Source organism: Aspergillus ruber (assembly GCF_000600275.1).
Source record: "Aspergillus ruber CBS 135680 unplaced genomic scaffold scaffold00002, whole genome shotgun sequence".
Lineage (NCBI taxonomy): Eukaryota > Fungi > Ascomycota > Eurotiomycetes > Eurotiales > Aspergillaceae > Aspergillus > Aspergillus ruber.
In genome coordinates, this window is record NW_024467298.1 from 1,122,800 (window position 1) to 1,138,802 (window position 16,003).

General features: G+C 49.6%; 5 protein-coding genes across 5 annotated transcripts; 4 read left to right on the forward strand and 1 right to left on the reverse strand.

Annotated features, from left to right (window-relative positions):
- Positions 1-286: 286 nt before the first annotated feature.
- EURHEDRAFT_512444 (GABA permease GabA) lies at positions 287-2,733 on the forward strand (the record flags this gene model as incomplete). Its single annotated transcript, XM_040786069.1, has 17 exons — positions 287-366; positions 420-453; positions 507-576; positions 633-705; positions 779-807; positions 918-982; positions 1,032-1,103; positions 1,150-1,264; positions 1,324-1,437; positions 1,482-1,510; positions 1,556-1,588; positions 1,635-1,659; positions 1,710-1,911; positions 1,965-2,042; positions 2,098-2,374; positions 2,425-2,503; positions 2,558-2,733. The coding sequence occupies 17 exons, from the start codon at positions 287-289 to the stop codon at positions 2,731-2,733; spliced, it is 1,551 nt and encodes a 516-aa protein (XP_040642862.1).
- An 83-nt stretch (positions 2,734-2,816) lies between these two features.
- On the reverse strand, positions 2,817-3,329 carry EURHEDRAFT_408432 (aegerolysin family protein). Its single transcript, XM_040780826.1, has 2 exons — positions 3,236-3,329; positions 2,817-3,169 (listed from the first exon to the last, which is right to left on the reverse strand). Exons 1-2 carry the CDS (start codon positions 3,319-3,321, stop codon positions 2,836-2,838), a joined length of 420 nt encoding a protein of 139 aa, XP_040642863.1. The 5' UTR covers positions 3,322-3,329; the 3' UTR covers positions 2,817-2,835.
- Positions 3,330-3,748: 419 nt separating this feature from the next.
- Positions 3,749-5,693, forward strand: EURHEDRAFT_408434 (questin oxidase family protein). Its single transcript, XM_040780827.1, has 4 exons — positions 3,749-4,231; positions 4,319-4,464; positions 4,513-4,640; positions 4,688-5,693. The coding sequence occupies exons 1-4, from the start codon at positions 4,031-4,033 to the stop codon at positions 5,434-5,436; spliced, it is 1,224 nt and encodes a 407-aa protein (XP_040642864.1). The 5' UTR covers positions 3,749-4,030; the 3' UTR covers positions 5,437-5,693.
- A 3,861-nt stretch (positions 5,694-9,554) lies between these two features.
- Positions 9,555-12,128, forward strand: ace1 (putative C2H2 transcription factor (Ace1); the record flags this gene model as incomplete). Its single annotated transcript, XM_040778617.1, has 4 exons — positions 9,555-10,086; positions 10,138-10,421; positions 10,511-10,983; positions 11,033-12,128. The coding sequence occupies 4 exons, from the start codon at positions 9,555-9,557 to the stop codon at positions 12,126-12,128; spliced, it is 2,385 nt and encodes a 794-aa protein (XP_040642865.1).
- An 865-nt stretch (positions 12,129-12,993) lies between these two features.
- On the forward strand, positions 12,994-15,986 carry EURHEDRAFT_447112 (PX domain-containing protein; the record flags this gene model as incomplete). Its single annotated transcript, XM_040783652.1, has 5 exons — positions 12,994-13,099; positions 13,162-13,700; positions 13,751-14,508; positions 14,555-15,695; positions 15,753-15,986. The coding sequence occupies 5 exons, from the start codon at positions 12,994-12,996 to the stop codon at positions 15,984-15,986; spliced, it is 2,778 nt and encodes a 925-aa protein (XP_040642866.1).
- Between the last annotated feature and the right edge of the window lie 17 nt (positions 15,987-16,003).

A 16,003-nucleotide genomic window follows, 5' to 3' on the forward strand; every position in this document is an offset into this window, starting at 1 on the left:
TATGGGTAGGCGTCTTGCCTAGAACGGACACGGAGAGGACCTGAGGGTAGTGATAGACTGAGAGATTACTCCGGAGTAGACGTCAGTCGGCGGGGAGGGACGGAAAAAGGTCAGGCTGGGCAGGGCAGGGAGGAATGTTAGACAAAAGCGTGGTTTCATCCTTCCTTTTGGGCTCCGGTGTCTTTCTTGTATTTTATCTTCTGGCTTGTCTTGGTTTTTTCCTGGGCTTGTGTGTTGCTTGCTTCTTTATCATTTAGATTTCTTTTTCAATTAGAGGACAAGCACAATGGAGAAAGTGCAAGGTGATGATGCTCAATTGGCTGCTATGGGCCATAGGGCCGAATTGAAGCGCAATTTTTCAATGCTGTACGTTCCCCTGTATAGGGGTTATGGCTTGCAGTGGTCGCTGACTATTCCAGGTCGATGCTGGGTTTGGCCTTTGCTATTCTGAATGTACGGGCATACTTACACGCGCCGAGAGATCAATGGGTAGCTGACAATCGCAGTCATGGACAGCCTTGTCAACGAGTTTATCACTGAGTTTGCCCTCCGGAGGGTGTGTCAGTGTTGTCTGGGGTGAGTTTTCCGTTTCGAATGATTCCGGTGTGACAGCTAACGTTTGCGATGAATAGGTCTTATTACAGCGGGTTTCTGTAATCTGTGTATAGCGACGTCGCTGGCTGAGTTTCTTTCGGCTTATCCTACGTTAGTCAATCGGTTTTTTTTTTTTTTTTTTTTTATTGCTTCCCCCCATGATCGCTTGCTGATATTTGAGTAGCGCTGGTGGTCAGTATCATTGGGTTGCAGGTGAGTTTTCATTCTACTTTTCACTATTACTGAAGCAACGGCAACTAACAACGAACAGTTAGTAAGTATATACCTATCGCCGACGTTTGAATAATACCTAACGAAAATAGTCGCCTGGGAGAGATGGATGCCGATTCTTTCGTGGGTCACTGGCTGGGCCAATGTTTCCGGATGGGTAAGCACGAGCACACTGCCTAGTACTGCGGTTTATGCTGACTTCTTAGGTCGCCCTGACTGCCACCGGTGGGCTGCTGGGCAGTGAACTGGTCATTGGTGTTGTTTCCTTGATGCATCCAGTAGGTTTTCGCCTGACAAAAGGACCAGACGTCGCTGATTTTTCAGACATATGAATCCGAACGGTGGCATCAATTCCTAATTTACATTGCCTACAACGTTATTGCTTTTATTATCAACGCGCTTATGAATAATGCGCTTCCGTTGTTCACCAAGAGTGCATGTGAGTGGCTGTATATGTTGGATGTTGAATATCGTGGTAAAAGGTGCTAATACATTCAGTCATTTGGTCCCTCACCGGGTTTACCGTCATTTGCATTACCGTCCTGGCGTGTTCTTCCCCGGACTATAACTCGGGGAAGTTTGTGTTTGGGGAGTTTATCAACCAGACAGGATGTAAGTTCCCTTTCCCGCTCGTGAAGACGAAGCTGACGTCCTAGGGCCCGATGGTATCGCTTGGTTACTTGGAGTATGTTACTCGCACATCCGTGAAGACACGTTCTAACTGTAGCAGCTTCTTCAAGGTGGACTCGGAGTCACTGGATACGTATGTTTTCTCTCGTCCCTTCACCATGCACAACTAACAAGACTAGGACGGTGTCGCCCACATGATCGAAGGTACCACCATCACCACAGCACGACAAAGAGAACCCTATTGACATGCGCAGAAATCCCCAACCCTTCCGTTGTCGGACCCCGGATCATGATCGGCTGTGTTGTTATCGGTATCGTGACCGGCTCGATCTTCTTGGTTGTTCTCCTCTTCGTTGCTGGGGATATCGACACCATCATCAACTCTTCTGCCGGACCGTTACTGGCGATTTTCAAGCACGCGACGAACAACAACGCCGGTGCTGTTTGCTTGCTTATGTGAGTGGACTCGCCTTCCTGGGTTGGTGTGGATGTGGATGCTAATGTTGTAGTTTCCCTCTCGTGTGCATGCTTTTCACGACTACCAGTATCATGACTACGAGTAGTCGGATGGTCTACGCCTTCGCAAGGTAGCCCCACTGCATAATACCCCTTCGTTTAGTGCTCAATACTAACAAAAAACAGAGACGGCGGCCTCCCCGCATCCCCCTTCTTCTCCAGAGTCCACCCGAAGCTCAAAGTCCCGCTGAACGCACTGTACTTCACCGTCATCCTGGTCATCATCTTCGGCTGCATTTTCCTCGGCTCGTCGAGCGCTTTTAACGCTATTGTCTCTGCTTCTGTCGTTATGCTGGATCTTGCGTACGGTATTCCTATTGCAGTGAACTGTCTACGGGGACGGAATATGCTCCCGGAGAGACAGTTTGTTCTTCCTAATACTATTGGGTGGATTCTTAATATTGTATGTTTCCTTTTCATCTTTATGTTTGATGGAGTGTGCTGACTGTTTAGATTTCTATTGTTTATATCGCCCTTACGACCGTGTTGTTCCTGTTCCCGCCTGACCTTCCTGTTACGGGAAGCAACATGAGTAAGTTTTCTGCCAACTGTCACTGTTATGATTTGACAGAAACTGACGAATCAGACTACTGCGTGGCGGCATTCGGAATTGTCTTTATCATCTCGAGCTTCCAATGGATCGTCGATGGAAGAAAGAACTTTGTCGGTCCGAGAATGGACGTGGATCCTCTCGAGGGAGAAGTAGCCGTCAACGTCGTCGCCCCAAGCACAAACGACCATAAATCAGATAGTGAAAAATAACCACGTCAGATATCAAGAATTGAATAAACGAGTATCATTGAGCAAAAACCAAACTCCATAGAACAATATCTATCCATACCCTTGAACCGAGATGTCTCATCCTCAAGCACCCTCCTCCTTAGCAGCAGCCTTGGCCTCTTCAATATCAATAAAAACATGTCCCAACGGTCCAGCCCTCGGACTCCATCCACTACACTCAATCCTATACTTGCTATCAACCCCCGACACCTCAAACCGATTAACCGGTTTCTTGTCACGATTATCCCAATGCAATTCACAGATCTTGTCCTCACCATGAAACAAGTCCATCCAGCCTTCGCTGCCGCGGCGGCCGCGAGCGCAGACCTCGCCGATGCCGTAAGAGGGGATGGTGAGGGCGTCGATGTCGGTTTCGGTGAGCGGGAGGGTTTTGTCAGTTGGGGAGTGGAAGGATCCTCTGGTTTGGTTAGTGTGAGCGTCAGGTTAGGGTGATGGGAGAGGGAAAAAGGGATGGGAGACGTACTCATATAGAAAGGAGTCCTTGATAGAGATCTCGCCCTTCTCCAGGCGGTCTCTGATATGAATCGAGACCCATTGCGAGGAATCCATCTTGCTTGCTTCCTTGTATAGTGTAGTATATTCTCTTTAAATTGTAGTTACTTGATATCCCATCCAGCTTCCCCGAAGAAGGGGGAAAGGAACACTCTTTATACACCTCCTCCTCATCCGTACTTCTGATGAGGTCATGAGAAAGTGATTCCCTCGGGTATTCTCCCCCATACGAGCAAAGTGACCTCATTTGCAGTCAAATTTCACCATTGACGAATGGAGGTCTTTGTTTGGAGCTGGAGAGGAGAAGTGAACCATGGCTGCAGGCCAATTCAGAATGCGGGGTGGCCTGATGCGGTAGGTGGACGTATGATTATCATGCTTGGTTACGCGTTATTAGGGGTTGTTAGTAGGAGAGGACGGGAGAGATTGGATTGTTCGTATGACTGGTGGTGAGATGCATTTGCTAGGGCGTATGTATGTACTTCTGATGTACTTTGTTGTAGATGAGGAGATGTTTGGTTTGTTTGCAGTATGCGTCATAGATGCCTGAGGAAGGTATCCCAACAATCTCCACGCCGAGGCCGCTCAACGGCTTGAAATGTAGCGATGGAGAAGCATACGTTGATTTCTGTGGTATCTGGGATATAATTAATTGACAGTAGTCTTTAATTGATTCTCCAGCTGTATTAGCACTTGCGTACTACTTCAAAACAAGCCCACACGCATCGGGCACCTCAACGACAACACCACAGTACAAGCAAACGCGATGCTCCAATTCTCCTTCTCCCTCCCTCGCATCTTTCCCCTCTGGGAACGATCGCAATTCAAAATCCCACCACCTAAAATCCACGACCTCGAAAATACACCTGAAAAGCCCGACCGCGCGCTAAAGTACCTGATCAAACTGAATCACGCCAATCATGCCATTTTGTTCCATGAAAGGAAGTTCTATAATCATGTTCCTCACGTGAGTTTTCAACTACCCTAATATGTATTACTGTGGAAGTGGAAAGGAAAGAGAATAGACAGATGGATGTGCTAACGTGACCTACAGTTACTGAGTTCGGCGTGGGTACAAGGTGCTGATGCGGATGAGTTGCATCGGTTGTATGAAGATGAAAGTAAGGCGATGGAGCCGTGGGTTGATTCGCCGGGGGAGATTAGTTTGGATGATTGGAGGGACTTTCTTGGGCGGAGGGAGTATGTTCTTGTCTCTGTTTTGTGCGTGGCTTTGCTGATAATGGATAGGTATCAACGGGCATTCGTAAACTACTTTGAAGACGAACTTGTCCGGCAAGGATATGACTGGAAAGAAGTCGTCCAAGAATACCTTTTCTCCGGAGAAGAACCTTTATTCAACTCCCTCATCACAGACCGTACGTTCCAGTGCCATATCGAGTAGAGAACACAGCTAACAACGCAGTCGGTCACCCCCTAATCCACCTCTCCTACGCCTACGAATTCTCCAGCCGCGAATTAGCTATGGAAGCCCTAGGCCTCGCAGCAACAACCCATAACCCAATCCATAAGTATCTCTCCGACCCCATCTACACCAAAACAGAATCCTCCTACCACACGCCCTCCCTCTTCGACATCTTGTCCCGCGTGCGAACCGACAAACGCTTCCATGGGCTCTTCGGCACACCCGGAAACGAGAACATCGAGAAAATCTTCGCCGCACGTGAAGATGCATTACTCAACCACTGGAATGCGTGGAAAATCGAGGGCGATACTGTCAAACAGTTCCGTGAAACACAGGAACTCGCTACAGCATTACTACTGGGTACGCATGCGGATGGCTCGGAGAAGTATGATTTTTTCTTCCTGCATGTTTTAACCACTAGTCATGCCGTGCGTGTCTTACTTCCGCTCATCCCGGCGAAGTTCCAGCTCCCCCTTGTCCGGCAGTGGTGGCTTATGACGCTATCCGTGTACATCGCCCAACTGCGTCCTGAGATCCATGTCAACAGAATTCAGTGCGTCGAGTTGAAAGGGAAGGACTGGAAATGGGTTGCTGGGATGGCGGTTAAGGGGAAGTCGGATGCTCATTACGCTAAGGTGTTGAGGGTGTTAAGGGAGGCAGCGGAGACTTGGGGGGATGAGGAGGGGTATTATCTCAGGGCGGCAGTTAGGTTTGCGGAGGAGTTTGTTGGGTGGGGTGGGTTTGTTTAGTTGTTGGGTTGTAGTTGTTGAGTTGTAGGGTAAGGTGTGTGTTAAGATGGTTAGAGGCGTACGGTTTCTTTTTTTTTTTTTATGAATGAGCGTCATGTTGGAGTGTTTGAGAACCAATTCGTCTCTATATGGAAGATGGCTATTCTAAGATGCAGTCCACGAGACCATTCACTCAAAAGACATTCACTACAGACAAGTATTATCCCTATGTCTCTTGTGATCATAGAAGTCCTATTCCAGCGTAGTTCATGAACTCTTCCCCGTCATTTATGATTCCGTTCCCAGGGCTGTTAGAAACGACCGGGACCATATGGGACTTATTACCCTATGTCTTAATGATATGCGAACTCGCAGATGGCCAATTTACATACAAATCTCGGCTTTTACTTTATCGGATGGGAACCCTATGAAACAGCCGACCATTTGCGCAATGGCTCCGCTGCGATCATTGACGCCAGAGACAGGTCAATCGAAACCACCAAGCTACTCCAGCAAGCCATTAGCTACCTTGAAGGATACCAATTAATTGCCAGAAAACACTGGCTAGGAATTCTCACAAACTCTCAGACCGTACGCATTCGATCTTTTACATAATATCTGAAAAATACCGTACGTTGTTGCAAGGAGGAAGTCCTCAAAATTATTCGATAATGGATAGGTCTGCGAGCATTTGACCGGGAAACGTCTTTACTGCAGGGTTCGTCGAGCTTGATCGAGGGGTCTCCAAAGACGACGATTCCGACTTTCGATTCAGAGTAGCATAGCCGCTGACAAAGATATATCGCAACGAAGACCTTTATTCGCCGACATAAGGGATTGGAGACCAGGCCCATATTCAGGGAAGTAAAACCTGCTGCAGGATGATGCAAGTTACATGTGGAACCCGTTGGCGCTGCTTAATTGCCTAATGTTTTTCTATATCGCAGTGGCTATTGATAGCGACGCCACTACCGGCTGGGCAGTCAACTTTTTTTCGCCATTTTCCATGGCTCTATCCTGCTATCAGGGCATATGGACCAACTTAAAGATAGGATCCTACCAGAAGATGCCCTCTCGGGAACAAGCATTGGAATTGTGAAGAGCACCGCAAGTTCATCCATTTTTATGGAATGATAGAGCCACTTCTCGATAGCGGCCACCTCTAGAGGAGTCTTTAGAAGTCATAAGAATAACTAGAAGGATCCGATAATGTTGCGTCAAGGCTTGAGCGCCCTAGCAGTTGGGGGGATGATGGCTTAAATCATTACTACCTGACCATACAGGCATAGTGTTATACCCTGCTGGCTCAATATGATGCTATTCTTATCCTTAGGCAACGGCAAGCAGACACCATGGCAATTCACTGAACTGCGATCTTCAGGGAGCTTGCTATATATTACAGGTTGGACGACTAGCATATCAAAAAATTGTTTCTCCTATCTAGACTATGTAGCCTTTCGTCGAATCTGGAGATGAACGAGGCAATAACAACTATCTGATTCGAACAAGATATCTAGGATGCAAAACTCCAAGATCCACAAAATGGCCGAGGAAAACGTGAAGCCAAAAAGCGAGCAGACTTTAGAGACGCGCACAATGCCATCAAAAAGAAATTGAAAGATCACCCCATGCCGCGATGCCGGAAATGAATGGGTTTATACCTACCTAGGCGGAGGAGGAACCGGCTTGGCTATCCCCCAACGCGAGTAGCGCATGGTCGAATGGAAGAAAGCTATACCCGGATCTATGCGGTTAGATGAACATCTTGACTATCTACACAAAGAATACTGGCGCAGCAGAATCGGCTAGTCAGGTATGACCATTCACGGCTGTTATACGCCCCTGCTGTGCGTGCAATACGATGTTGCGAGAGCACCGGGACCAACATGGTCGTTCGTTTGCGTTGGTGCCTGGCCGCGAGAAACGTGCTGCGAGGGGAAGGTGTTGTGGGCGGAACTGTGGTTGTTTAAGAGGCCTCTGTATGATTATCTCGAGCCTACTGGTGCAGGAGATAATGGGAAGAGAGAAATGGAGCTGGGGCGTGTGGGTATTGTACGGTCGAGTGCGGGTATCGCATTGAGTTTTGGGGATGCTATATCCCGCATCCGCGTCTCCCTTTCCCGTCAAATAATTGTTCCAGGGTGGAACTTCCGATATAAATGCCGATATCTCTCAAGACAAGAAATGCACCTGAATATGGCAGCAGTCGATTTACCCCTGGGAAGTGACCTAGCGGTTAGTAGAAGCCTTCAAATCAAGCCATTCGGTTCCATCTTATCCCAACCATTTTCAACTTTTGCTCTTGGCTGCCAATACTCTGTGCGGAGTGCGAAATTTACTAGCCGCCGTAGCCTTCCAGCGAGGAGTGAGAAATGTATAACCTAGCACAATTCGAACCAGTAATCCTCGCACGTTCCTATTCCTCGTTCAAGGCTTGGTTCTACAAGTACAGAATACCGCCCGTGACCGCCACAAAGCCGTATTCGCGACGAAACCTCGGAAATAACACAAGCACGGGCATACAAACAAAGTCAAGGGACCCGAAACTACGAGGGCCAATGCGCAGCGAGAATATTGGTGCTTACTCGGTGTCTGAGTTGTCGATAGCTTCGTTGTAGCAGAGTCTAAACAAGTAAGTAACTATGCCGCTTTAGTATTCTAGAACGTGACCCCACTGTCTTTCGCACGAGGTATGTACGGAGACTATGCTCCGCTGAGATTTTCGGATCTACTTCGGGGATACTCCAGCAGTAGAAGTAAGCTCGTTTAGGCTGTGTTCTAATTGGTTGTTGTTTCCGGTCATTCATGATCAGTTGTTCCTCGGACTGAACCACGGTTCTATCGGCATACCATTACGATCAAGCATTTCTCCCCCATACGAACACGAGTGCCAACAATGAAGATGACAACTTTCAGTGTACCCCTGTAGTAAGTTGAACTAAACTTCTGTGGCATGACATCTGCATATACATAGCTAACTACCCCGGCTGATGAGACAGATCGTCTGGCCGTATTGTATACAACCAATAGTACCGATTTGATGGTGAGGTGATAAATCGCTCAAGCCAAGGCATAATGATGATCTATTTGGACAGCTGTCAATTGTGTACTCGGGTTTATCTTGTCCAACACTGTCTAAGGTGGCTGTGATAACACTGCCACCCGTAACAATACCGCCCGTTACGTCCCAAGGGTTTCCCGGTTGAGGCTCTGCCAGGATTTGGCGTCGGTTATTTTAAGAAGACCAATAATGTACGTGGGCGGTGGTCATGTAAATACAGTTCTTGGCCGTCCTCCGGTAACAGACAGGAACAGCCCATAGCCAATGACAATTACGAATATAGTACCACCATACTCTAACTGGATTAGCGTCTTGGCGCATCAGGCAGACATCCAAGAGGTCTCAGCCTAGAGAAGGATCCGCGCTCCGGACGAACAGCCTCCTTCCTCTTGTCTCCGTCTGACTCTCTCTCTCTCTCTCACATCTCCAACTTCATCCACTACATCCACCACCATTATCATCAACCATCCACACTTTTGCTTTCTTTCTTTCGGCTTCAATATTAGCATATTTGTCTCCAGTTTGGGGGGATTTTTGGGCGCCATCTTCTGGGGATCTGAAGCATTGTCAAGGGGCTCTTCAGCATCTCCACTATCACCACTGATAACGTCCAGTGTTACTTTTTAATCGCCCGAATTTTCCTCTCTTGAACCCGTTTCTCGCTCTTTTTCTTTTCTTGCTTCGTCGCTATCATCATCAGAGCATTATTTCGTCGGCTGTTATATATACTAGCGTCCGCATCCTTCTCAGCATCACGACGCTATCGACCAGTTGACTAAATTCATCGCGACCAGTTTTCGACGGGTGAGTAGCACTGCAGTTATATTTCTTTCCCTTCTCTCCCTACTTCTGCGACTGTTCAGTTGTATTGATCGCTCTGGGCTCATACTAACGATCCAGAGCAGTCAGAACCGTGACTCGCTTGTACGTACGTCATTCATTCGGACGACCTATCTTCATCTACCAGGTGAGTCACAATCGGGAACTCAATCGAGCCTCCGATTCCTTGGGACTGACAGGCCCCGTCAAGTTTACCGCGTCTTTTTCCTTCGTCTCTTCGTTTTCGTTTGCTTCCGCCATGGCCTCGCAGCCTGAGTCGTCCCGGGTTCACCCCCGACGCCGTCAAATGACTACCGTTCCTCCTTCGTTCGCTTCCTCTTCGCGTATGGTCCAGGATGGATCCTCTCGACCCAGCTTGTCTCTGAGAAAGGGCGAAACGTTCCATTCCCCCACCACTCCGCCATCTGGGGATCGTGATCCGGTCGTATCTTTTCGCACCCTGCCTACTCGCTCTCCTACTTGTCCCAAGTCTTTGGAAGCTATCGTTGCGGGAGAGGAACGCATGTCTGATATCCTGAACCGTATTGACCTCAATTCCACCAGCAGCTCCAACGCCATGCCTCGACCCCACGACGACATGCCCGTGCCACGAAGTTTCCTCCAGCGACAAACCTCATCCAATGCCGTCGTGAGAAAGGCCGACAAACATCCCATGATGGACGGTCCACAACGCTTCTCTCAAGCCAAGATCCGTCATGATCACGCTTCTGACAGCGGATTGGGTAGTTCCATTAGTAGCAGCCAAGGCATGATGTCTGACACGGGTAAAGGTATATCTAACACTCCAACCCTTTACATTTGGCAATGCTAACCGTCAATAGTGGCAGCAGGACAGTTGTCGGTCCAGGGCTCTGAATCGAGCGCCCCGAATACTCAGTCAGCCATCACTAGCTCAATCTCTGCCTTGCAATCCAATCCATCGGGAAAGCGCTCGTTGTCTGCCCTTGCTTGCAAGCAGGTCGAAGCTTTGGTGATGATTCCGATTCTCAAGGAAGAGCGCTTGAAGCCGTTCCATCCCCTTGTGGAAAGCATCCCTCAGCTGGTTGAGGATAAAGAAATTGCCTGTCTGCGTGATATTGAAAAGACCCTTCTGTGGTTGGCACCAGTAAGTGATCTTCCTTTGGGCTTTTTTTTTTTTTTTTCACAAATATGGCGTTTAGGGGCATTGCTTATATTTTGATTTTTTTCTTAAAGCAACGTGCGACTTCCGGGGCGTCCTATTTCCGTTTCTGCGAATTTACGATTCAGTGTCTCCATACGTCACTGTATCACATCAACGAATTGGACCAACGACTGCCGTCGGACAGGCCTTACACTAACGGCTACTTCCTCGATCTCATCGAACAGGTCCGCCGACACGCCGCGATGATGCATGAATCTAGGAACAAGAACCGGGCAGCCGGGAAGGGTCGCCTCGCCTTGGAGGGCGGGATTGCCAAGACTGGACGCCCAGCTGAACTCATCGCCTACAAGGAAGGCCAGGCCATCTCCATGAAAACCGGGCAGGCGTACGACGGCTCTACTCTCAAGCGAAACTTGAGCGTCAGCTCGGCTGATGAGGGTGTCGTGCGCTCCATGGCTCGCCGCAAGAAAAACGCCCCTCCGATGGACATCAACCAAAAGTGTTCAAACTGCGAAAAAGTCTTCAAGAGACCATGCGACTTGACGTGTGTAATCTCCCCTCCCCCGTTAGATGCTAATGCTAATCCATACTAGTAAACACGAGAAGACACACTCTCGTCCTTGGAAGTGCACCGACAAGACTTGCAAGTACTACGAGATTGGATGGCCCACCGAAAAGGAGAGGGACCGCCACATCAATGACAAGCACTCCAAGTCACCATCTGTTTATTACTGTCTCTTCAACCCATGCCCCTACCAGTCCAAGCGGGAGAGCAATTGCAAACAACACATGGAGAAAACCCACGGATGGGCTTATGTCCGATCCAAGCACAATGGCAAAGGCCTTCCAAAAACGACCGCTCTGGCAACGCCTCAGTCGTCCAGCATGGCAACCCCGGCCTCTGCATCAGCTACACTCTCGACTCCGGCCACGGGATCCATTCAGTCACCTCACGAATCTGTCACTGGACCGGCCTACTCGAATCCTCAATTTTCATTTGCGAATCCTCCCGCGCAGACTGGAACCGGAGACTTCCAGCTATTCCCCGAAGCCAGTCCATACCGGGCTTCCTCGTCCTCTGCCAGTGTGTACACTGGTGGTGCCAGTGAATTCGATCCGTTCCCGACTGGCACGGCGGGGCTTGACGCATTCCAATCTCAACTTGAAAATGCCGACCCCAATGGTTTGATTCCGCCCAACATGGCGAACATGTCTCTTGATGTAGCAGTCCCCGACTTCGCGGGCGCAGCGATGGGGTTTGTTGAATCTCCGATGACTTCGACCGACAGCAGTAGCCTCGACTTGGAATGGAGCAATATGGGGGCGCAGAACTTCAACAATGAACTTGCCACGACGAATATGCAGATGATGACCTCGCAACCGGTTGGCGGCAATGCCATGCAGTCGTACTCGGAGGACCCATACATGGCAGACCCTCTGGCCTACACCCAGTTTAGCCAGCAGTTCGATGAGGGCTTTGCCGACCTGTGTGAACGAAACTACCAAACCAGCAAGTTTGACAATGATATCCCGTTATTTCAGAACCCCACATACCCCAGCGAGCCTATGAACAACGCCCTTGCGGGGATGGGCGATCCAAACGCGATGTTCCCGACTGGTCAGCCGCAAGAGCAGGCGGGGTACTATCACCAGGCGTGGCCCGCTGAGGTGGACATTAGCATCTACTAAATAGCTAGCAGCGCCTCTCTCTCTTTCTCCCTCTTTTTTTTTTTTTTTAACTTCCATTTTGGACATATGGCGTTTTTGGATGGTCTAGCGTGTGTGTGTTATGTGCGTTGTGTATATTTCCCGGATAGAGGTGGGTGCGTGTGCTACCGGGAAATGACTAGCTGCTATTTTTTTTTTGGATTCGAATATTTCTTTCGTTTGATTTGCTTGTCTCTATTCATTATTTTGTCAACTATTCATTATCTTGGGTCGGTGATGCCGATGTCGTTGGTTAAAATTCCGAGATTGGTGTAATTAGAAGCACACCAATACAACCTCATATCTTCAGTAGTCTATTGTTCTGCCTGGATAACTGCCAAGGCAGACTCACATAAATAGAAGTGACATGGGGGCCACAGGGCTGAGCAGATGTGTCAGAGATACATAGTTTGACTATTGCCGACTATTTATATAGAAGGCTGATCGCATTTAGAGAATGAGCCATGGTTGCGTATATAATAAGACATTCCCGCTGACTGACCACCCCTCTTTTCTCACTGTTACTACTCAGCAACTCCTCTCATAATATTCTGAATGTCTGCCCAATTCTTTCATAACAGCGTGAACTATTAAGTGATATACTGGGTATTCGGGAGTCCCTCAGTGAGGTCACGTATTTGATAGGGTCAACTCAACGTTTCTCGGCGCTGCATAAGATCAAAACGTCATCCGCCGTTGCACCCAACCAACGCTGCTCCGCTAGGCAGACGGATTCCGCCCTCTTTCTTTGTTCTTTACATTCTCTAGACAATATATAAAGCGAGGCTGAGAGTGGTTTAGAGTCGGAATCACCATAACCAACATGCAGAACGAGAAGCGACAGTCGATGCTGCAGCGCAAGCCGGTCGGCGGGCAACCTCAGGCCCCGGCATCACCTTCGCAGACCACACCACCACCCCCAGGGCAGATTCTGACGGGGAGGCAGGAACATTGTTCGCATCTCTTGATTCTACTCTTTTTTTAAGGACTAGCTTGCTAACAGTGTCTGGTGCAGACCTCAAACGCGAACTCATCGCCCACCAAGTCCGCACCGAGATCACCGAACTCAACTCCCCAACTGCCCTGCACCGCTTCGGCGCCCCCTTCAAGTCCGAATACGGCGAAGTCGCCCCCGTCGATTCTGAACTCCCCATTCTCCGTTACATCTTCGTCCACCATGTCCGCAACTTCCCTTTCCTGGACCAAGCCCGCGAGCAAGAATTTTGGCAAGACAAGCTGCAGATCTTCCTCGAGTCCTTTGCGAACAAGCACGTCTCCTCGTCCGAGGACCGGCTCGAAGAGACCAAGAGACGCAAACTGGCGAGGAAATGTGAGAAGCTGGTGGAGTTGATGATGGTGTCGGGGATTCCGACGGCGTCGGGGTATGAGGAGAGGATACAGTTTTCGGAAATGGAGGTTGTGGATCGAGGGGCGAATGAGAATGGAATTCTGGCAAATGTGCCCGACGGACATGCGATTCATGGGTGGGATGTTAATGTTGCCGCTGTGAGAGTTAGGTCTATTAGGAGGACGGTGAGGCATCATCAGCACGCTGTAAGTCACGGCTGTACAAGTGGTATGAGATGGTGGCTAACAGTGTCCAGGAATTCATCATTCGCGTTCACCGTGCAGGGCAGTCAGATTTGTTCGTTGGCAGGCGATACGGCGATTTCGCGAAACTTTATAAACAACTGCAGACTGAGTTCCCTGGGAAACCACTCCCTACACTCCCACGGAAGAACAAGACGTCTTCAACGTCGAGTTGGTGGGGTTCGTCGACACAGGATGACGATGTGTCTTCTATCTCATCGTTCTCTACGCAGGAGGTAGGAGCTGCTCAGGAAGAGAACCGTTCTTCTCGGAATCTTGCGCCAGGAGACCACCACAGCCATCACCGTTCTCTGTCTCGTTCGTCCGGTCGATCCAATCGATCTTCCCTTGGGAGATCGCCCAAGTCGCCTAGAGCATCTGGTGAGGAGGCTAGAGATACGGTGCTGTACAGAGAGGAGCAGCGTGTTTCTCTGCGCGCGTTCCTGCGTACCCTTCTCCAGCACAAGCGGTTGGCTGAGTCGAAGGCGATGCAGGAGTTCTTGACGGGAGAGCCTATTACCTTGACCGAAGGTGATCTAGTCGATATTCAAAGACGCAAGGAAGTTGATTCTGTTAGGATCGAGGAGCAGAAGCGGTTCTACGAGATTGCCAGACAGCGTGCTGCTGAGTTGGATGTTTACATGGAGAACTTCCGTCGGGATATCGTGGAGAGCAACGGTCTGACCAAGCTTTTCTCTGAAATTCGCGAGAAGCAGACGGTGGCCGATCTTAGTCCTCAGTATCAGAAGTTTGCTGAGTGGCTTCGTATCGAGTATGTATTCCTCCAGTTTCGATTGCAGCACATGCTAACTGATTAGGATTGCCGCAACTTTGTATCACCTGTTCTTGGCCGAAGACAACTCTCCTGAGCTGTTTGCGCAGTTCAAGCGCATACACTCGCTTGTTCCGTATACGATCATGAAGAACGTGATTCGTGTCGCTAACCCTGCGGCTGTGATGTCTGGTGTGCTAGATATCTTCCTGGCACAGCCATTTGGATCGCGGTCTCTTCTGCAGCGTATCTTCTCGATGACTTTGAACGACGGTATCAAGTCTTTCCAGAAGTCGATTGATGCGCTGGCTTCCAAGGTTGAGGACCCCATTCTGTGCCAGAAGTTGAAGGCCTTTACCGACGCAGATGAGGACGTCAAGAATGTGATTCGTTCCGAGGCAGCAACTGAAGACCTTGATCTGATCGTGGCAATTCTGCGATCCGAACTGTTCACCCCCGAGCTCGCACCCGAGCAGTTCGAGCGTGTATTCAACGGTTACGTCGCCTGGAACTACGCCGTCGACAACGTCGACCAAGAAATGCGCGAGGGTGCCCACTGGTTCGCCAACATGAAACAACTCCTGAAGCTCTACACCCGCCAACGCGACAAGGCCATGATGCTCAACATCGTCGAAGAGCCTGTCACCCTCCAACTGTTCCGCGATCTCTTCACCATCTTCTACGAACCCCTCGTCCGCGTCTACAAATCCGCCAACGTCTACAGCAGCATCACCGACTTCGCGCACTTCGCCGATGACGCCATCGCCGTCATCGAAAAGTGCCAGAGCCAAGACGCCTCCGCAGACCCCAACCAAACCGTCCAAGCCTTCATCGACCTCTGCGAGCGCCACCAGGACAACTTTTACAAATTCATCCACGAGGTGCATCTACACGATAACGGACTTTTCGGCTCGCTCATGTCGTGGATCGAGGGGATCCTGGAGTTCTTGAGGCACGGTCCGAACGGCGGGAAATTGGATATGAATGCGTTGATCCAAGGTGGTGTTGATGTTGGTCAGGTTGATAAGAATAAGGCGCTCGAGGAGATTAATTCGCTGATCCAGTGGCATGAGGATCGGAAGAGGTGGCATTTGAATAAGACACGGCAAAAGATGGCTGCTGAGGGGACCGGTACTGAGGGATTCCCGAGTGGGAGCTTTAAGACGAGTGATTTTGGTCTTGATGAGGTATGTTTCCCTTTTCCCCTTGCGTCTTCACATCAGAAAACATGGGCTAATTAAAAGCAGGCCGACCTAGAAGACCTCGCCATCTCCGACGCCGGCTCCGAGGACGAAGACCCCGAAGAGGCAGACGAGCGTGAAGATCTAGACCCGATTGCCGCTGAGCGTAGACGACGCGTCAAGAAACAGGATCAGTTGAGACGGACGGCGGGGGAGCCCGTGAAACCTGATGTTCAGGAGGTGTTCAAGTTGAAGGAGTCGTTTGGGGTTATGTTGAGATTGGTTCTCGCTGGGTAGAGAATAAAGGGGAGAAC

What these genes read in the sequence shown, in the direction of transcription:
- EURHEDRAFT_408432 (XM_040780826.1), bottom strand. Translation starts at nt 3,321, where the DNA reads ATGGATTCCTCGCAATGGGTCTCGATTCATATCAGAGACCGCCTGGAG. An exon ending in AAGGACTCCTTTCTATATGA is followed by an intron (nt 3,170 to 3,235) that starts GTACGTCTCCCA and finishes TAACCAAACCAG; the next exon opens with AGGATCCTTCCACTCCCCAA.
- EURHEDRAFT_408434 (XM_040780827.1), top strand. Translation starts at nt 4,031, where the DNA reads ATGCTCCAATTCTCCTTCTCCCTCCCTCGCATCTTTCCCCTCTGGGAA. An exon ending in TCTATAATCATGTTCCTCAC is followed by an intron (nt 4,232 to 4,318) that starts GTGAGTTTTCAA and finishes CGTGACCTACAG; the next exon opens with TTACTGAGTTCGGCGTGGGT. An exon ending in CAACTCCCTCATCACAGACC is followed by an intron (nt 4,641 to 4,687) that starts GTACGTTCCAGT and finishes CTAACAACGCAG; the next exon opens with TCGGTCACCCCCTAATCCAC.